This window comes from Dipodomys merriami, unplaced genomic scaffold (assembly GCF_024711535.1).
Source record: "Dipodomys merriami isolate MVZ:Mamm:240054 unplaced genomic scaffold, mDipMer1.0.p SCAF_28, whole genome shotgun sequence".
In the NCBI taxonomy this organism is placed as follows: Eukaryota; Metazoa; Chordata; class Mammalia; order Rodentia; family Heteromyidae; genus Dipodomys; species Dipodomys merriami.
The window spans coordinates 4,846,003-4,867,000 of NW_027204270.1; the positions used below are offsets into that span (position 1 = coordinate 4,846,003).

General features: G+C 53.2%; 1 protein-coding gene across 1 annotated transcript; it reads right to left on the reverse strand.

Annotated features, from left to right (window-relative positions):
• Positions 1-6,318: 6,318 nt before the first annotated feature.
• On the reverse strand, positions 6,319-20,049 carry Tnfrsf9 (TNF receptor superfamily member 9). Its single transcript, XM_070037271.1, has 8 exons — positions 20,007-20,049; positions 18,972-19,119; positions 17,899-18,006; positions 16,537-16,674; positions 16,210-16,276; positions 15,570-15,658; positions 13,688-13,822; positions 6,319-7,312 (listed from the first exon to the last, which is right to left on the reverse strand). Exons 2-8 carry the CDS (start codon positions 19,069-19,071, stop codon positions 7,224-7,226), a joined length of 726 nt encoding a protein of 241 aa, XP_069893372.1. The 5' UTR covers positions 19,072-19,119; positions 20,007-20,049; the 3' UTR covers positions 6,319-7,223.
• Between the last annotated feature and the right edge of the window lie 949 nt (positions 20,050-20,998).

Genomic DNA, 20,998 nt, shown 5'->3' on the forward strand with positions numbered 1-20,998 from the left:
CTGCTCAGGTCCCTTCCAGCACAGGGAAGAGTATCTGACTCAGGAGGCCTGTGTAGAATACGGAAAATGGCAAGAAGGCTCCAAAAATGGAAGAGATGAGTTGTGTGCAGGACACAAGGAAGCCAGACATGGACCCACGGGATGCGTCAGCTTTTTCTTGGGAAGGGAAAGGTTGCGAAGGGGCAAAGCTGGTGATGTGACCGGCCTGAGCTCTGCGCTAACGGGTGAGGCCCTGGGTTCCATTCCCAGCACGGAAAAAAATCCATCCCTGCTATTTTACAAACAACATGACAGGACACCAATCCATACACATACAGAGGGCCCTTCTGGGCTCCAGTCCAGACACGTTTGGACTAGGACCCGCCCCTCCCCTCTCCTCCCGCCCTCTCTCATGTCCTGCCCCTGAGGTGTCACATCTGTGTAGCACATCTATAATAGCCAGAAATTGATAACAATTTGTCCAAAATTTATCCACTTAAACCTTGCACGATGAAAGGTGTAGTTTTTGCCAAGCACTTCTAGTTTTGACAAACTCAGTCTGGAAGCCCCCACCACAGGGAGGACCCCGTTCTCCAGCCCCCCCCCACAGGGAGGACCCCATGCTCCAGCCCCCCCTCCCCACACCGTGCTCCAGCCCCCCCCCCCGCCCCACACCGTGCTCCAGTCCCCCCCCCCGCCCCACACCGTGCTCCAGCCCCCCCCCGCCCCACACCGTGCTCCAGTCCCCCCCCCCCGCCCCACACCGTGCTCCAGCCCCCCCCACCCCACACCGTGCTCCAGGCCCCCCCCCCGCCCCACACCGTGCTCCAGCCCCCCCCACCCCACACCGTGCTCCAGGCCCCCCCCCCGCCCCACACCGTGCTCCAGCCCCCCCCCCGCCCCACACCGTGCTCCAGTCCCCCCTGCCCACCCCACACCGTGCTCCAGCCCCCCCCCGCCCCACACCGTGCTCCAGTCCCCCCCGCCCCACACCGTGCTCCAGTCCCCCCTGCCCACCCCACACCGTGCTCCAGCCCCCCCGCCCCACACCGTGCTCCAGCCCCCCCCCCCCGCCCCACACCGTGCTCCAGTCCCCTCCCCGCCCCACACTGTGCTCCAGCCCCCCCCCACCCCACACCGTGCTCCAGCCCCCCCCGGCCCACACCGTGCTCCAGCCCCCCCACACACCGTGCTCCAGCCCCCCCCGCCCCACACCGTGCTCCAGCCCCCCCCACCCCACACCGTGCTCCAGCCCCCCCGCCCCACACCGTGCTCCAGCCTCCCCCTGCCCCACACCGTGCTCCAGCCCCCCCCGCCCCACACCGTGCTCCAGCCCCCCCGTCCCACACCGTGCTCCAGCCCCCCCACACACCGTGCTCCAGCCCCCCCACACACCGTGCTCCAGCCCCCCCCGCCCCACACCGTGCTCCAGCCCCCCCGTCCCACACCGTGCTCCAGCCCCCCCGCCCACCCCACACCGTGCTCCAGCCCCCCCCGCCCCACACCGTGCTCCAGCCCCCCCGTCCCACACCGTGCTCCAGCCCCCCCGCCCACCCCACACCATGCTCCAGTCCCCCCCCTCCCGTTGGCGACCCCCGCAGCAGCTGGCGTCTCCCGGTGCGTCCTCGCGCATGCGTCACGCGTGCACTCGCCTCCCACTCCATCTCGTCGTATCTGAAGGGCTTTCCAGTTGGCCTGTCCCGCCACGCGTGGCCCACTCCTCGGGCAACGGCGAGGGAAGCCCCGTGAGCGGCTCGTGGGCTCTGCGGGTCCGAGTCTTGGTTCCTGGCGGCGGCTCTCGGCGCGTGGTTGTTCCTCCCGGGCCTCGTGGCGGCCCTGGGCCCCACCCCGGCTTCCTCACTGGTTCCCCAGCTCAGGTCAGCACAGAAGCAAATAGGATTGGTCATGCCCGAGAATGGCAGTAAATCTGATTGGTCATACACTAGAATGAAGGCGGAGCTGATTGGTCACGCCCACTCACGGATGCGTCATTACCTCACTCACTACTGACGTGGCATTTTGAGCAGGAACTCAGGGCATTATGGGGGGAGCCCAGGGCACTATGGGAAGCAGAAGGATCCTCTGAGGAGACTGACGCATTATGGGAGAGTCCAGGGAATTATGGGAAGCAGAAGGACCCTCTGAGGAGACTGAGGCATTATGGGAGTCAAGGGCATTATGGGAAGCAGGACCCTCTGAGCAGGCGTCTGAGGCGCTATGGGGAGCTCCCAGGGCATTATGGGAAGAAGTATTTGCATAGGAGCCCATGGCACTATGGGAGCAAGAAGCGCCATTCTGTGCCCATCTGCCTTTTCTCAGCAGGAAGCAGGAGCCCTGAGCCACGGCTGGCGCTCTGCCGCTCGAGCCGCCGCTCTCCACATAGGGCTGAGATGTAGAGATGAGCCACACAGGCTTTCAGGGGCTGGCTTCGAACCGCGGCCCGCAGCCCCCTGAGCAGCAGGACGGCAGGCCGTGAGCCGCCAGCGCCAGCTCCTTTTACGTTGTATTTTCAGTGCTGGCCTTCGAACCCCGCCCTCACCCTGGCTAGGCAAGCGCTGACCGCCGAGCTCCCCTTCAGCCCCCAGAAGGGCGGTCACCACGCTGCTGCACCGGCCTGGCCACACCCGCTGCGGGCCTAGGGCGACGGGACACCCCATTTAGCGGGGCTTAGGCCAGTTGGCAAGGGGCGTGGCTTGTGAGGGGCGGGGCCTGCGGCTGTGGACGTGGTCAGAGTCAACAACCCGTCCATCATTAACTTGAAAATAGAATGGACAGGTAACCTTCCATGAGAGGAGGCCAGGCAGGGCTTCAGAAACTTCGCTCTGTGGATTTCCCCCATCGCTAGGCCCGTGTCACAAGCTAAACCTCAGGTGTGTCATAGGTGCTCACCCCCCCCACCGACCCCAAGACCAACGGCCAGACGCCCCTGGGTGGCCGCCCCGCGCCCCGCAGTGTGCATGGAGGAGCGCCGCCTGCGCCACCTCTGTCTGCCCCGACAGTGCTTTCCGGGAGGCCCAAGTAGAGTGGAAGTTGCTTTGGTTTTGCATTTTCTAGGTATTAGTTGAACTTCAGTGTGTTCATGGAGCTCAAAGAACTGTTGACTGTCTTCACAACGCGACACTGGAGTTTTCAGGAGTCACATCACAGATAAGTGGGAAGACGGTATTTAAAAGGCTCTGATGGCTTCGGTAATGGGAAATACAGACGGCTGAATCAGTACCCATGTAGAATAGCATTTTAAAGTGTGATTCGCCTTTATGGCTTGATGTTGCAGCAGTGATAACAATGCTTTTAAAAATAAGCTCTCTTGGGCTGGGAAGGTGGCTCAGTGGTAGAGCGCTTGCCTTGCATGCATAAGGCCCTGGGTTCGATTCCTCAGCACCACATAAGCAAAAAGAAAAAAGCCGGAAGTGGCACTGTGGCTCAAGTGGTAGAGCGCTAGCCTTGAGCTGAAGAGCTGAGGGACAGCGCCCAGGCCCAGAGTTCAGGCCCCACAACCGGACCAAAAAAATAATAAATAAACAAAAAATAAGCTCTCTTATGTCTTAGTCATTTTTTTCCCCTGAAGATAGACCTGTTTTATTGTAGAGTGTTAACAAACAAAAGCCTTAAGTCACCAGGTGTGTTTGCACATGCCTGTAATCCCAGACACCTGGGACGTGGAGGCAGGAGGATCAGTGAAGGCAGTGAAGAGACTGTCTCAAAAACAAAATGGACACTAAAGGGTTCAGGTGTGGCTCCCGCGTCAGAGGGCTCACCTAATCCCCAACGCTGCAAAGAATAATAACCAATAAAAAACATGGATTACCCTCGTGGCCTACCACACCCAGCCCTCACACGGCCCACTCGGGCTGTGCCCTTTGGGACACTCTGCCCACGGTGGAAACGCCTGCTCCGCGCAGGGGAGTGGCCCCCCAAGTGCCCCCACACCCCCAAGTTTCCATCTCAGTGGCATCTTCCACTCAGCCCACCTGGGGTGTTTTTAAGCATTTGAAAGCCATTTTCCAACTCGTATATACACCTAACTGCTCATTTATTTTGATCATCTAATTTTATATTCATTTTCATAAAATGAATGAGTAGATTTCCTAAATTAACCCCCTAAAGGGGATCATTTTGTTGACAGGATTTCCTTTCTCTTGTCCTTTTTCTTTTCCTTTCCTTCTTTCTATCCTTAATTAGTATTCTCCTCTTTCTCCTCCTCTTGGTTGTGAACTGTCAGTGGGGGAAGATGATTCACACTTTCTGGGTTTCACATTCACCGCTTCTTTTGCTGTTATACACATGAACACATGTACTGTGAGCCAGGGATATGTTGAGTGACAGAGCTTCTACTGTCTTCTAGTTTTCTGTCTCCTCATGGTAGGCTTCGCTGTGACGGCAGAATTGAGGCTGTAGACGCCACCAGCCACTGATTTCCTGCATGAACCACCGGGCCGGGAGCCACATCTGGCCTCTTCATCGTGGGCTTGCTGCAGAAGGAGCTGCGTTCTGGGGAGCTGGCTGATACCCGGTTTTTTTTTCACCATCTTCCAGAGAGAGGCACCATGGTGGATTTACCAACGATGCCAACCTTCTTGGTGTGTGTGACCTACCGCTGCATCTCGGGTCCAGGCCCAGAGAGCCACGCTCACAGCCTGGGCACACTGTCACTGTTGCCCAGGGCAAAGCTGTCTCGCAGTGTAGGTAAGGAAGTGTCTCCCACACACACGCGCACGAGGCATCCTGCAGTCATCCGAGTCTGTAGGCAGGGGCAGAGGAGAGTCTGGAGGTGACCTCCAGGTGACCTGCACCCAGGCGGCCTGGACCTCCCCCCACATGTGTGGACAGCAGGGATACGAATCCAAGGGTGCAAGGCCAGCCGGAGACGCTGCTTCAGAACTCACAGAGCCGCCAGGCACTGGGCTGGCCGCCGCTGCCCTGCAGAGGGGCTGAGGCACGAGGAGCTCATGCCAGGTGTTCAAGGCCAACTTGAGCAACACAGCAATACCTTGTCTCAAAAAAAATAAAACCAGGGGCTGGGAAGGTGGCTGAGTGGTAGAGTGCTTGCCTTGCATGCATGAGGCCCTGGGTTCGATTCCTCAGCACCACATAAGCAGAAAAATCCAGAAGTGGTGCTGTGGCTCGAGTGGTAGAGTGCTAGCCTTGAGCTGAAGAGCTGAGGGACAGTGCCCAGGCCCAGAGTTCAGGCCCCATGACCGACCATAAAAAAAAAAATCAAACCAAAAGCATTAAAAAGTAAAAATAAAGACAGCCCGGTGCTGGTGGCTCACACCTGTCATCCTAGCTACTCAGGAGGCTGAGGTTTGAGAACTGAGAGGTTCAATGCCAGCCTGGACAGAAAAGTCTGTGAGATCTTATCTCCAATAAATAACACACACACACACACACACACACACCTGCAAACTGGAAATGGAGTTATGGCTCAGGTGTCAGAGAGCTAGCCATGAGCAAAAAGGAGCTCAGGGACAGCACCCATGCCAAGTTCAAGCCCTGGACTGGCATAAATAAATAAACTGTCTAACACAGTGGCAAAACCTACATGAATGATATTATTTATCAAAATGAATGCAGGGAAATGGAAACAAGGTGTTTTTGTTTGTATTTGTCAGTTGTGGGGCCTGAACTCTGGGCCTGGGCGCTGTCCCACAGCTCTTCAGCTCGAGGCAGGCGCTCTACCGCTTGAGTCACAGCGCCACTTCCAGTTTTCTAGTGTTTTTTTTTTTAATTGGGCTGGCTTTGAACCATGATCCTCAGATCTCAGCCTCCTGAGTAGCTAGGATTACAGGCGTGAGCCACCGGCGCCCTGCTAAGGTTTTTTTCTTTGTTGCTGCTTTTGTTCTCTTTTCTTTGTTTTATTTGTTCATTTCTCTGTCTTGGGGGAGGGGGAAGGGGGCACCGAGGTAGAGGGACAAAGGGTAAACAAATGCAGCAGTGGTACTCACTAGACAACGTGCTGAAAATGAACTATACAACTTGTGCGTGGGGGTGGGAGGGAAAAACTGGGAAAGAGCAAACAAATGTCCTCTTTACCTGACTTATGTAACTGTCACCCCTCTGTACAGCACCTTTATAATAACTAAAAATATGCAGTTATTTCAAAAACCCTCTTCACAAACCAGGAAGGAAACTCTCTTAATGGGAGTAAATATATTTTAGAAAAGCTAAAGGTGTTCTCCATCAACAAAGACTATCACATTGTCTTAAGTCCAAGAAATAAGTCAAGCATAGAAAATGAAGGACTAGAAAAGGAAGAAACTATACTATTATTATTGCAAACAAAACAACTGTCTTTCCTAGTGCAGGGGGCTCATGGCCATATGCTAGCTGCTCAGAGGCTGAGATGTGAGGATCATGATTCAAGCCAGCTGGGGTCAGAAAATGAGGCTCTTATCTCCAACTAATTACTGAAAAGCACGGCTCAAGTTGGTGGAGCACCAGCCTTGAGCAAAAAAAAAAGCAGAGCCCCAGACCCCGAATCCAAGTCCCAGACATACAAAAAATAACACATTGTGAAATGAAAACACACAGCACACAACCTGTGGAAGTCTCTTATAAAGGTAATTTTCAATTATTCAAACAAGATTCAGCAAAATACCATGCTCATGAAGCCCGCAAACAAGCAGAACTAAAGAACACAGTTTTAGGGCTTCTTGTCATCTGTCATATTTTCAAACATGTAAAATCCTACATTATTAAAATATATGATGTATATAATTTTATATATAATATATGTATATTTATTGACATGTGATTAGAATTATCATCTGTAGTAAATGAAAAACAAAAACTAGCCTAGGCAGATGCTGGTGGTTCACACTTGTAATCCTAGCTACTCTGGAGGCTGAGATCTGAGGATCACAGTTCTTAGCCAGGAAAGTCAAGAGACTCTTTTCTGTCCAATTAACAAGCAGAAAGCCAAAAGTAGAGCTGTGGCTCAAGTGGTAGAGTGCCAGGCTTGAGTGAATAAGCCAACTGAAAGCGTGAGGCTCTGAGTTCAACCCCAGTACCACTACATAAACCAAACAACAACCAAGTGCCCAGCGTGGGCCTCTTAAGTGGCATTTAGAAAATGCCCTGTGCCATGCACGCTGCCCACCCTTTCATAAGCGTGGAGCATCAGGAGAGCTTCGCCGGCGGCGGCGGCGCTGGTGTTGATGCAGGGGAATTGTCATGTCAGGCCGGGCAGGTGAGTTTGCGGCCTTCCTCTCCACCTCAGTGTCCCAGCTCCTCGGATTCCCACTTCACAGCTCACACCTTCCTTCCTCTTCTTGGGGAAACCCACAGCTGCAGCCATCTTCCTCTTGGACCATTTGTACTGGTGTCATAAACGCTCAAAAGGAAAGATACTCGTATTTTACAATCTCTTTTGATCGGATGACACTTTCCATCCAGCACAGCAGCAGACAACTTTTTTTTGTCAGTACTGAGATTTGAACTCCAGGTCTTGCATCGGCTAGCCGGGTGCTCTACCACTTGAACCATGCTACCCAGCTCATCCAGAACAGCTTTGAGCAGCAAATGCTCACAACTTTAATAACAAACATATCTACAGTGAGATGACTAGTATTTACAAGCTTTTCCTAAGGAATAAGAAGACTTTCTCCTTTAAAAACTTAATTCTTAGCCGGGCGCCGGTGGCTCACGCCTGTAATCCTAGCTACTCAGGAGGCTGAGATCTGAGGATCGCGGTTCAAAGCCAGCCCGGGCAGGAGAGACTGTGAGACTCCTATCTCCAATAAACCACCAGAAAACCGGAAGTGGCGCTGTAGCTCAAGTGGTAGAGCGCTCGCCTTGAGCTGAAGAGCTGAGGGACAGCGTCCAGGCCCAGAGTTCAAGCCCCACGACCGACAAAAAAAAAAAAAAAAAAAAAAAAAACTTCTTTTATTTTCTACAAGGACTAAAAAAAAAATGTCTTGAACTTGAGCCACTTTAGCATGAATATCCCTGTTAGACACAACCATGGATTCACTCCAGCAGCCCATAATTTCATCTCTGCAGCAACGCTGATGAGAGACTAGATGCTTGTTTTAGATAAAGTTCTACCAGCAATGACAGGAAACCAAAAATAGGCAGACTGGGGTACAGGTATAAGCAAGACCTATCTCAAAAACAGTGAAAAAGTGCTAGAGGTTTACCTTGGCAGTAGAATGCTAGCCTAGCAAGCACAAGGTCTTGAGTTCAAGGCCCAGTAACAAAAAACAAAATGGAAACAAAACCAAGTTGAGCCAGGTACTGGGGCTCACGTCTGTAATCCTGAGAAGGATGAAAACTGAGGATCATAGTCTAGAGCCGGTCTAGGCAGGAAAGTTTATCTACCAAAAAGGCCAGAAATGGAGCTGTCACTTAAGTGGTAGAGCTCTAGCCTTGAACACAAAAGCTCAGGGACAGTGCCCAGGTCCTGAGTTCAAGTACCAGGACTGGGTCTCTCTCTGGCTTCCTCTCTCTCTCTCTCTCTCTCTCTCTCTCTCTCTCTCTCTCTCTCTCTCTCTCTCTCTCTCTCTTTCTCTGGCTCTCTCTCACTCTCTCTTGCTCTCTCATATACACACACACATTGTAGCAATGCTGCAAGAATGCAGAATAGTTGGCTCTTTCCTCCTTTCCTTGTCAGGGTGAAGAATGTACAATTGCTTCTAGAAAGGAGATTGGCCATTTCTTTTTTTTGTAGGTTTTTTTTTTTTTTTTTTTTTTTTTTTGCCGGTCATGGGGCCTGAACTCTGGGTCTGGGCGCTGACCCTCAGCTCTTCAGCTCAAGGCTAGCGCTCTACCACTGGAGCCACAGCACCACTTTCGGCTTTTTCTGTTTATGTGGTGCTGAGGAATCAAACCCAGGGCCTCATGCGCGCAAGGCAAGCGCTCTACCACTGAGCCACCTTCCCAGCCCCTGTAGTTTCTTAAAGTTAAATGTTAGCATATTATGTTGTAACTGTGCTTCTCTTAGAGGTATAAAACATGTCTACTCAAAACCTAATCACCCCCTCCCCCACGGTATAACCCCTGCTTTGACTGTATTTGATGTCAGTATAATTTGTGGAAGGGAAGGGAAAAAACAAATACTTTAAATAGGGACACAGGTGGACCCATTGCAACAATGAGATGTATAAGTCATTATGTCGAAAACAAACTTTACAACTTTGGGGGGGGGGAGGAGAATTGGGTGGGGGAGTAGGGGGAGGATGGGAAGGGATGGAAAGGGGAAACAAAGGAGGAGGCAACAATGCTTGATAAGAAATGTACTCATTATCTTGCCCATGTAATTGTAACCCCTCTGTACAGTATTTTCACAATAAAAAAGAAAGGAAGAAGTCAAATTATCCCTATTTGCAGATGATCCGATGCCATAATAAAAGGATCCTAAGATTCCATCACAAAACTCCTAGATCTGATCAACATCTTCAGTAAGATAGCAGGATGTAAGACCAACATACAAAGATTAGTAGCTTTTCCATATACCGACAATGAGCAAGCTAAAAAAGAAATCAGGAAAACCATTCCATTCGCAATAGCTTCAAAAAGAAATAAAATACCGAGGTATAAACTTAACCAAGGAGGTGGAAGCCCCACAATGAAAAGGATAAAACCTTAAAGAAAGAAATCAAGCCGGGCACCGGTGCTCACGCCTGTAATCCTAGCTACTTAGGAAGCTGAGATCTGACAATCACAGTTCAAAGCCAGCCTGGGCAGGAAAGTCCATGAGACTCTCACCTCCCATAAACCACTAGAAAACCAGAAGTAGTGCTGTGGCTCAAGTGGTAGAGCACTCACCTTGAGCTGAAGAGCTGAAGGACAGCACCCAGGCCCAGAGTTCAAGCCCCACAACCAACCAAAAAAAGAAAGAAAGAAAGAAAGAAAGAAAGAAAAGAAAGAAAGAAAGAAAGAAAGAAAGAAAGAAAGAAAGAAAGAAAGAAATCAAAGCTGTCAGCAGATGGAAAGAGCTCCCACGTTCATGGACGGGCAGAGCTGGCTGGGAACAGCTAGATGCAATGCAATCCCATGTCATTCTCTGCAAAAACAGACAAATTAATAAGAAAACATACATGGGCCTGATGCTGGCGGCTCAGGAGGCTGACATCTGAGGACTATGGCTGGAAGCAGCCAAGCCAGGAAAGAACATGAGACTTTTCTTTTTCTTGTCTTTTTTTTTTTTTTTTGCCGGTCATGGGTTCTGAACTCTATGCCTGGGCGCTGTCCCTCAGCTCTTCAGCTCAAGGCTAGCGCTCTACCACTTGAGCCACGGCACCACTTCTGGCTTTTTTCTGCTTATGTGGTGCTGAGGAATCAAACCCAGGACCTCATGCATGCAAGGCAACCACTCTACCACTGAGCCACCTTCCCAGCCCCAACCATGAGACTCTTATTTCTAATTCCAGAAAAGAAAAAAAAAAAGCTAGAAGTGGAGCTGTGGCTCAAATGATAGAGTACTAACCTTGAGCTGAAGAGCTGAGGAACAGCACCCAGACCCAGAGTTCAGGCCCCACGACCGACAAGAAAGAAAGAAAGGAAAGAGAGAGAGAGAAAGCCGAGCCCTAGTGGCTCATGCCTGTAATCCTAGCTACTCAGGAGGCTGAGATCTGAGGATCATGGTTCAAAGCCAGCCCAGGCAGGAAAGTCCCTGAGACTCCTATCTCCAATAAACCATTCAGAAAACCAGAAGTGGCGCTGTGGCTCAAGTGGTAGAGCGCTAGCCTTGAGCTGAAGAGCTGAGGGACAGAGCCCAGGCCTAGAGTTCAAGCCCCAGGACCGACAAAAAAAAAAAAAGAGAGAGAGAGAGAGGGAGGGACAGAGGGAGGGGGAGGGAGGGAAGGAGGGACAGAGGGAGGGGGAGGGAGGGAAGGAGGGACAGAGGGAGGGGGAGGGAGGGAGGGAGGGAGAGAAGGAAGGAAAGAGGGAGGGAGGGAGAGAAGGAAGGAAGCAAGGAGGGAGGGATGGAGGGAGGAAGGAAAGAGGGAAAAACAAAAGAAATGTGGAGGGAAAGAGGACCCCTCATACACTGGTGGGAATGAATCGAGTGCAACCGTTATGGAAATCCGTATGGAGGCTCTTGAAAAAATTAAACCGACCTGTGTCTGCTCAGCAGTGGCGGGAGCCGGTGGCCACACCTGTGCTGAATGTATACACCCTTAGGAGAGAGTCAAAAGCAAGAGAGACTGGTGTCTGCTTCCGTGTAGAGTCAGCAAAGGCATCCACCAAATGAGGGAGGGAGGGAAGAGCAGGAACGTGGTGGGGGCGAATCTGTTCAAAGCTCAGGCGCGCGCAGGCGGGGAGCATCTCAGGGCCCAGGGAACCCCCACCCCAGCCGGCAAAGGCCCGCTAACTACAGCCATGGTAACCGAAGCCGCCTTGACTAAAGGCATGTTCGCTAGGAAGTGAGATGCCAGGCAAAGGGGCAGCAGAAGAGGTCCCTTACTGTGTGACCCCGTTTATGGAACACCCCAGAAGCAAAGTCACAGGGGTTTGGGGGTGGGGGTGGGTGGCTGGCAGGGGCAGGGCTGGTGGGCGTGGCTGGGAAGCGCCGGAGATTATCAGTGGCAAAGGCTGCTCTCTGCTCAGCTGCGCTGCGTGCGTGCATGCGTGATGACATGTCACATGGCGTGCTTTCGGAGGGACCTGTGATGGGCACAGGACGCTGCTCAGCTGCATCTGCAGCTCCTTGGATCTGTAATATTCTCTGCAGTACGGGGGATTCAGCTCAAGGCTCTGTACTCACAAGACAGGAACTCTAATACATCAATCATGCCTCTAATCCTATTATTATTATTGAATAAAAAGTTTTCTTAGGGACCTGAAGTGGGTTTTTTTTCCTTTTTTTTGGGGGGGGGGTCAGTCATGGGGCCTGAACTCTGGTTCTGGGCGCTGTCCCTCAGCTCTTCAGCTCAAGGAGAGCGCTCTACCATTTGAGCCACAGCGCCACTCCCTGTTTTCTAGTGGTTGAATGGAGATAAGAGTCTCCCAGACTTTCCTGCCTAGGCCGCTTTGAACCATGATCCTCAGACCCTGAGTAGTTAGGATTACAGGTGCCAGGCACCAGTACCCGGCCTGTTGTTGTTGTTGTTTTAAAGTATTACAATTTCATTACAATCCACTAATTACTCATAAAGACTTTGAAAAAGTGCCTTATGAAGAATCTTGCTGTCAGGCTGGGCATTGGAACGCATGCCTATAATCTCAGCTAAAGCAGGGTTGTCAGGTAGGAGGCTCATGATCTCAGGCCAATCCCAGACAAAAATGTGAGGCCTTACCAGAAAAACTAAAGCAAAAAGCGGCCGGCAGCGGCCTGGAGAGCACAGGGCCGTGTGAGTGGGCGGGGACGCCAGGCCCGGGGCAGCTTTGAGGTTCCAGAGACTTGGGGAGAATGACAGAGCAGACCACAGGAGAGGAAAAGCCTCTGCGCTGTGAGCTGGCTGGGGCGGAAGCTTCCTGTACGCCCGTGAGAAGCGGAAGCCGGGACGGTGGAGACTACCCAGAAGCCCATCCATCACTTCAAGGAGGAACTCCGAATGGCTGGCCAAACAGGAAAGGGGCCTCAGCTCTTCAGCAGGGAAATGTAACTTCAAACCACAGGGGGGGCTGGCATCAATGACTCACACCTGTAACCCCAGCTACTCTGGAGGCTGAGGTGTGAGGGCTGAGGTTCAAAGCCAGCCTGAGATGGAAAGTCCATGAGGCTCTTACCTCCAATTAACCACCAAAAAGCTTGAAGTAGAACTTCAAGCTTGAAGGAGAACTTTGGCTCAAGTGGAAAAACGCCAGCATTGAGCCAAAGCGCTCAGAAATAGCACCTAGTCTCTGAGTTCAAGACCCAGGATCAGCAGCAGTGTGTGTGTGCACGCACACACGTGCATACACGTGCATACACACACACACACACACACACACACACATCTGCAGGGTTGTGGGGCAGGAGAAACGCTCACACTGCTGAGCTGGTGGGGGTGGGGAGTCTTTCCAACTGTGCTGGAAAAGTTTGATCTTCTCTACCAGGGAGCAAGGCTTATGTTCTTGACATCCCAGTTAGTTTATTCCTAGGTTAAAAAACAACCACCAGTATCCACAGCTCATGCCTGTAATCCTAGCTATGGGGAGGCTCTCAGACAGAGGATCACAGCTGAAGGCCAAACCTTGTGAAACTCTGTTTCAAGTAAAAAGCTGGGCACAGTGGCACATGCCTGTGATTTTTCTCGAAGCCAGGCTTCGGGATCTGGAATATTCTCTACAGGAGCCATTCTGTGCACTGTAGTTTAGCCGTGCCCTGCCTTAACCCAGGGGCTTCTGTTTCGGTTTGGTTAGCTGGTTGATTTTCATTTTTGTCAGTTGTGGGGTTTGAACTCAGGGCCTGGGTGCTGTCTCTAAGCTTTTTGCTCAAGGCTAGTGCTCTCCCACCTTGAGCCACAGCACCACTTCTGTTGTTCTAGTGGCTCACTGGAGATAGGAGTCTCACAGGCTTTCCTGCCCAGGCTGGCTTTGAGCTGCGATCCTCAGATCTCAATCTCCTGAGTAGCTAGGATCACAGATATGAGCCACTGATGCCAGGCTGCTTCTGGAGTTTTAGACAGGATCTCACTATGTAGCCCCCCAGGTGCTGGGACGCAGGCATGTGCCACTGTGCCTAACCTAACCTTGTTTCCACAATTGAAAAACAATCTCTGGTCCCCTCTTCCCTGGCTGTGAACCCCTCCTGAGGCATGTCCACCACGTGAGGTCAGCTTACGTCGTTTGAAGATGTACAGGAATCGCTTTCGGCTCCATTTCACCACTGAGAGTTGAAGAATGAGGAGGAAGAGCAGCACCAGCACTGTAACCACCATCAGCACCATGAAGACAGCAAGGCTCTGTGGAGAGGGGCCTGGGCAGGAAGAAGGGTGGCAGTGCCGTCACACCAGGGCCATCACACCAATGTTATCACACCAGCAGCATCACACCAGCTCCATCACACCAGGGCCATCTCACCAGGGCCATCTCACCAGTGCCATCACACCAGGGCCATCACACCAATGTTATCACACCAGCTCCATCACACCAGGGCCATCACACCACGGCCATCACACCAGGGCCATCACACCAATGCCATCACACCACGGCCATCACACCAGGGCCATCACACTAATGCCATCACACCAGGGCCATCTCACCAATGTCATCACACCAGGGCCATCACACCAGGGCCATCTCACCAGCGCCATCTTACCAATGTCATCACACCAGCAGCATCACACTAGTGTCATCACACCAGGACCATCACACCAGCTCCATCACACAACGCCATCACACCAGGGCCATCACACCAACGCCACACACCAGTGCCATCACACCAGGGCCATCACACCAGGACCATCTCACCAGTGCCATCACACCAGCTCCATCACACCAGGGCCATCACCCCAGGACCATCACACCAATGCCATCACACCAACGCCATCACACCAGGGCCATCTCACCAATGTCATCACACCAGGGCCATCACACCAGGGCCATCTCACCAGCGCCATCTTACCAATGTCATCATATCAGCAGCATCACACCAGTGCCATCACACCAGGACCATCACACCAGGACCATCACACCAGGGCCATCTCACCAATGCCATCACACCAGGGCCATCACACCAACGCCACAAACCAGGGCCATTATACCAGTGCCGTCACACCAGTGCCATCACACCAATGTCATCACACCAGCAGCATCACACCAGGGCCATCACACCAGGGCCATCACACCAGGGCCATCACACCAATGTCATCACACCAGGGCCATCACACCAATGTCATCACACCAGCAGCATTACACCAGGGCCATCACACCAGCTCTATCACACAACGCCATCACACCAGTGCCATCACACCAGGGCCATCACACTGGCACCTCAAAACTGCTGAATTCAAAAGCAAAACAACCAGAAGCTCTAATGAAGTGGCTCAGGCTTTGTAGCAGATAGAAAATGGAGGACCCCAGAACCCCCTTTTCTTGGTGCTCCCCTATCTGTTTGGGGTGAGCCTCACACTAACTTCTTTTTTTTTTTTTTTTTTTGTCGGTCGTGGGGCCTGAACTCTGGACCTGGGCGCTGTCCCTCAGCTCTTCAGCTCAAGGCAAGCGCTCTACCACTTGAGCTACAGCGCCACCCAACTTCTAATGAATGCCTCAGACTACTGAATGACAAACATCTGAGAAAATTAGGGGGGTCTGTGAAAGCACCCAGAGGTCCCTGCTGCAGGCACAGTTGAAGGGGGCAGTACAGGGAGTTTCCATACCCACCAAGACTCCCTCTCCCCTCCCCTTCCTACTCTTCCCCTTCCCCTCCCCTCCTCTTCTTTTCCCTCCCCTCCCTCCCCCCCTCCCCTCCTCTCCCTTTCTTTCTCCACTTTAATTTCTTCCCTCCCTCCTTCTTTCCTGTCTTTTAACTTATTTTTGGCTCATGTTCATAGCACAGCCCTGACTGGCCTTGTGGCCTGGGCTGGCCTTGGAGTCTCCCTTCCTGCCTCCATCTCTTAAACCCTGGGGTTATAGGCATCTCTCCCCGCCCCGCCCCCAGCCTTCACTTGACGGTCACAAGCCAAGTCCTTGGCCGTGCAGGGCAGGCATGCTGGCGGCGGTACCTGGAGAGGAGACGGCCAGAGCGGGGCCGCAGATGGCATCGCGGGTGCTGGTGCCCATCACGAGGACAGGCTTTCCATCTGAGGAACAGCTGCGATGGGTGGGAGAGGCCAGTTCAGCGTCCGCGTGGGTATGAGGGCTGGGTGAGGAGTTCTGCCATCTGCACAACCTGGGTCCCCGGCGTGGGCAGAGGGTGCCCCCCGCCCCCCGCTTGATTCCTGCTCGTGTCACCGGCTTCTGAGCTCCACAGTGTAACTCACTTCCCACACCCAACCGAGCTCTTCTTTCTCCCTGGCAGGAGCCAGCTAAGCAAGCTGGTGGGTGACGGGGCCCTGGGGGCTTTGCCCCCCACCCCGTCCTCCTCACAGCTGACCCCTGGCACGGCAGAAGGGGCCCCAGGGTGTGAGGGCCAGCGCTGGCCGGGGCGGGGGGGTGCTGCCACTTTACAGAGGGGCATGCGACGAAACACATCAGGGTCAATAAATAAATCCTGGACCTGGCGCAGGGCTGTGGCTCACGCCTGTAATCCTAGCTGCCTGGGAGGCTGAGATCCGAGGACTCAGCGCCAAGCCCCCCTGGGCAGACGAGACCCCGTGCTTCCTCCCTCCCTTTGCTGGGCAAGCCAAATGCAACGCTGCTTACTTGGTCCAGGGTTGACAGGGGCCACTTTCCTGGTCGTTAAACGTCCCAAAGGGGCAGTCCGCACAGCCTGTGTTCGGGGGGACAGGGGAAAGGAGCAGCTCAGCACGCCCCATCCGCCCAGGGCTCGTTCCTGCTCTGATCGCCGCTCAGTGCTGTCTGTGTCTCACACAAGCAGAGAACCACGGTTCCGGGGATCACCCAGGGGCCTGGCTCCACACCTCAGGGGAGTAGCTCCTGACCCATCCAGAGCACCGTACGAACGCCCCACCCTGGGCTCATGGGTGAGGCTCTAAGCTGGAGCCAGCTGGGCAGGACGCGGGCACCTACCTGCTGCGGCAAGCTCTTCACCTGGCTTGCAGCGCGGCTCACACTGGGAGCAGCCGGGCCCCAGGCAGTGGAACCCCGAGATGCACTCACACTCTGTGTTGCTGGTGGAGGAACATTCCTTCTTCACCCTGAAAAGACCTGCAAAGCCAACACCCCACCTCCAAGTTCAAGAAGCAAATTTGTGTTGTCCTGTGCTTGGCAGGCTGGTGCTATTCTGCTGAGCCACGCCTCCAGCACTGTTTTGTGCTGTTGCTTTCAGGACAGCCTCTCCCTAGCCTGATCCTGTACTGAGCCACCTACTGTAGGCTTCCCATAGTTGCTAGGAACACAGGTGTGCAGAAACGGTGTCCAGTTTCCTCCTTTAGAGACCAAGCCTGGTGACCTTTTCTGCCTGGGCAGAGACTGATCCTCCCGATCTCAGCCTTCCAAGCAGCTAGGATTACAAGACTAGGATACTGGCATGTGGCTTGCTTGTAATGTTCTTAAAGATTGTACAGTATAGGCTGGGCACCGGTGGCTCACACCTGTAATCCTAGCTACTCAGGAGGCTGAGCTCTAAGGATCAAAGGTTCAAAGCCAGCCTGGGCAAGGAAAGTCCATGAGACTCTTATCTCTAATCACCAGAAATGGCTCTGTGGCTCAAAGTGGCAGACACTAACTTTGAGCAAAAGAGTTCAGGGACAGCACCCAGACCTTGAGTTCAAGCCCCACAACTGCCAAAAAGAAAGCAGATTTTACAGTATAATGCTTACTTTGTTGTGAGACAGGGACTTGCTCTGTAGGCCAGCTAGCCTAGTCTCCCAAGTGCTGGGACTGCAGGAGTACACTAGAGCACTAGGCTTGGACTATTCACTATTGATTTTTAAATCCTCATCAGGACATTTTTACACGTCACTAATTAAAAACCTCTCGTCAGGTGGATACCTCCTCTACTATATAAAACGCTCCACACGAACTAATTGCCACTACATACAGAAACCATCTCACTTAGCCCTGCCCACTGACCAAATCATCAGCATCTTTGATGCCTAAGATTTGTTGTTGTTGTTTTGTGAGCCAGTCCTGGGGCTTGAACTCAGGGCCTTGGTGCTTGCTGTCCTTGAGCTTTTCTGCTCAAGACTAGCACTTCCTACCACTTGAGCCACAGCTTCACTTCTGATTTTGTGCTGCTTCATTGGAGATAAATGTCTCCCAGACCTTGCTTCCCCAGGCCGACTTCGAACTGTGATCCTCAGATCTCAGTGTGCTGAGTAGCTGGATTACAGGCCCAAGCCACAGGGTGGCTGATGCTGAAGACTTGGGTAGAGATGGTCAGTCTGCGCCGCCAGAATGACGTGCGCCTTCCCGCCACCCTCCCCGTACCTTCGCACGTCCTACATATGTGGCAGGCCTTCTGTCCGCCCGTGCTGGAGTAGCTGTGTGGGGGGCAGGGGGTGCACGGCTGGCTCCCATTCCTACTGCAGAAGGTGCCTGGGGGAGGCAGGAGACAGGTGGAAGCGTGTGTCAAGGAAGGCACAGGGAGGCACAGCACAAGGACCTTCCCAAGAAAACCAGACGGATTCATTTCTCAAATGTCACAATGATGGTCATTCCCTGTGTCCATTGATGTGTGTGTGTGTGTGTGTGTGTGTGTGTGTGTGTGTGTGTGTGTGTGTGTGTGTGTGTGTGTGTGTGTGTGTGTGTGTGTGTGCCAGTCCTGGGGGTTTGAACCCAGGGCCTGGGAGCTGTCCCTGAGCTATTGTGCTCAAGGCTAGTACTCTACCACTCTGAGCCACAGCTCCATTTCTGGAGGTTTTGGTTGTTACTTGGAGATACAAGTTTCATGGACTTTCTTTTCTTGCCCGGGCTGGCTTTGAACCGGGATCCTCAGATCTCAGCCCCCTGAGTAGCTGGGATGACAGGTGTGAACCACTGACCCCCCAACTGACTTTATTGTACATTTTCAAGATTATGCTCAGCCAAGCCAAAGAATTAGGAATACCAACAGCACATCAAGAGAAAGGAAACAATTTCCCTTATCTACTGAATAAGACGGTCTGCTTTGTCCTGGTTGGTCCTGGAGATGAGCAGGACTGGGTTGGGAGGCGATGCAGGCGCTGCGCTGCACAGCTCTGCTGACTTTCCCGCTGTTGGAGCTGCGCAGACCTCCGGCCCCGCCCCCGCTCACCTCCCGCTCCGCCTGCGGGGAGAGCCCGCCAGCCCGCCAGCCGAGCTGGTGCCGATCACCGCAGGCCCAGCTGGGTTGCATGCTACGGCACCACGCCTGCCTGACCCTAGTGGACGATTTCTCTTGTCCCCTGGATGACACCCGGAGGCTGCGTTCACACCCCATCAACACTGCCAAGTAAACGAGCAACCCAACCCTAAGAGACCCAGCCCCGACTGCCACGGGCCCCCAGGACACTGGTGTGTGCCCGTGTTCACTCAGGACTCACCAGCGGCACAAGCACTACAGGCAGCCTGCGCGGAACTGGTCCTCTCAAACTTCATGAGCAGCAGCACAGCCGTCACCACGCCGTAGCAGGCTTTTCCCATGGTGAAATCTCTCAGCGATGGGATTTGAACCAAGTTCCTACGCCTTGCCTGCAAAAGAACTTTGTCTCACCGACGAAGTGTAAGGATTTCCCAAGACGGGCTGTTTCTCCTTCCAGAACCATGGAGATTTCAACCACGACTTAAATGCATCCACAGGACTGTGACTCGGGGGTTTGAAGGAGCAATGAATAATGGAATATAGTGGAAAAGTAACAAACTCATAGAACTTCTACAAGAGGAGGGTAAGCTTGCCAAAAGCCAGGAATGAACTTTCCAACAATGTCTGTAAAATACAGGAATGTCAGTGTTCGGGACTTCTGGGATCTGCAGAGATCCTTAGCGGTAACATCCAAGTGAGAGCCCAGGGCTGGTGGCTCACGCCTGTCATCCTAGCCACTCGGGAAGCTGAGATTTGAGGGTCATGGTTCGAAGGCAGCGGGGCAGAAAAATCCTTGAGACTCAGCTCCAATTAACCACCAAAAAGCTGAGCTGTAGCTCAAGTGGTAAAGTACCAGCCTTGGGTGGAAAAAGCTAAGAAACAACCCCCAAGCCCTAAGTTCAAGTCCCAGGATCAGCACACAAAACCAACCAACCAAAAACCCTCCCCGGGGTGAGGCTGGCTCTGAGCCAGAGTCCTGCCGCCAGGCAGTGCTAGGCAGGTGCAGATTCTTCCCACTCTTCGCGCATCTCCTGCTGGAGCTAGAAAGACCTCTCTCTGCCCAACTCATCGTCATGCTCCCTTTGCCACAGACCCAGACTCATCTGTGTGGAGAACTGAGCTTGTGTAGTATAAAACTAGAGAGCGAAAAGAAAAACATTTCCCTCTCCTTGTGTGGCGTGGGTTTTTGGACAGAAAGAAAGTCTAGAAATGCTCCCTAAGATCAAAGTGCACCCTCACCCCACCTCAGCCCCGCACCGATCCCAAAGACACAAACCTTGCGATGCCAGGGCAGAGAAGTGTGCGCTCCTGTGCAGCCGGCGAGTTCACAGGGGAGTGAGTTCACTCAGGCAGGCGGGGCCTCCGGGGGAAAGCCCCCCACCACGTGTGCTCGTGCGCCAGTGTGTGTGTGTGTGTGTATGTGTGTGGTGTGCAGTGGCTCATTCACTGGCTAACCTCAGAACCCCCCTCCTTCCCCCGCTGATACCTAAAGCACTTCTTAGAACACAGGTCAGCGGCCAGATTTCTGAGAACTCTAATGTCAAAGCTTTTCCTGTGTCCTGAGAGCACTGGTCATGAACCTCACTTCAAAACAAAGACCAGCCTTTGTGCCCAGGCTGTCCCCACAATGCAGGAACAAGAACGTAGGTGCTGGGCCAGGCTGTGGCCATCCCTCAGAGACCTCAGCAGTCACCACGGCCGTGTGTCCAGGCAGACAATCAGCAGGACAGGGAGCAGGGCTGGAACACAGGACCGCATCAGGTCGCCTGAAGTGGGAAGAGGAGGAAGAGAAGGAGGGGAGAGGGGACAAGGGAAAATGACTATTCACTGGTGTCATGTGACATTCTTGGGCAAAGCGGAGATCTGGGAGGGACTCGAGCAAACCAGGGCTTTACATTTCAAAACCAAAGAGGACAGGGAAGAGAAGAAAAAAAAAAGAGGAAAAGGAAGAAGAGGAAAGTCAGAGAATGAAAAGGAAGGAAGGAAGAGGGACAAAGGAAGAGGCAAGGAAGAGGAGAAGGAGGAGGAGGAGAAAAGAACTGCTCTGGAGAGTGAAGATGAACTCATCCAGCACTGGTCTGAAGACCTCCAGGAAGATGACTGAGAAGCCTGGCTGGAGCGCGGGGTGCAGAGCAAGAATGCAGGAATGGTTTGCACTAAAATAGAGTGGATGCCTCTCACGTTTGAGCAAGCCTAGTGCTCTGCCACTTGAGCCACAGCTGTGCCTCGGGCTTGTTGGTGGCCAACTGGTGATCAGAATCTCACAGC

Coding starts and splice junctions, on each gene's coding strand:
- Tnfrsf9 (XM_070037271.1), bottom strand. CDS start 19,071: ATGGGAAAAGCCTGCTACGGCGTGGTGACGGCTGTGCTGCTGCTCATG. Junction 16,277..16,536: donor TGAAGAGCTTGCCGCAGCAG/GTAGGTGCCCGC, acceptor CCCCGAACACAG/GCTGTGCGGACTGCCCCTTT. Junction 7,313..13,687: donor CCTGTACATCTTCAAACGAC/GTAAGCTGACCT, acceptor TTTCCTTTTGAG/CGTTTATGACACCAGTACAA.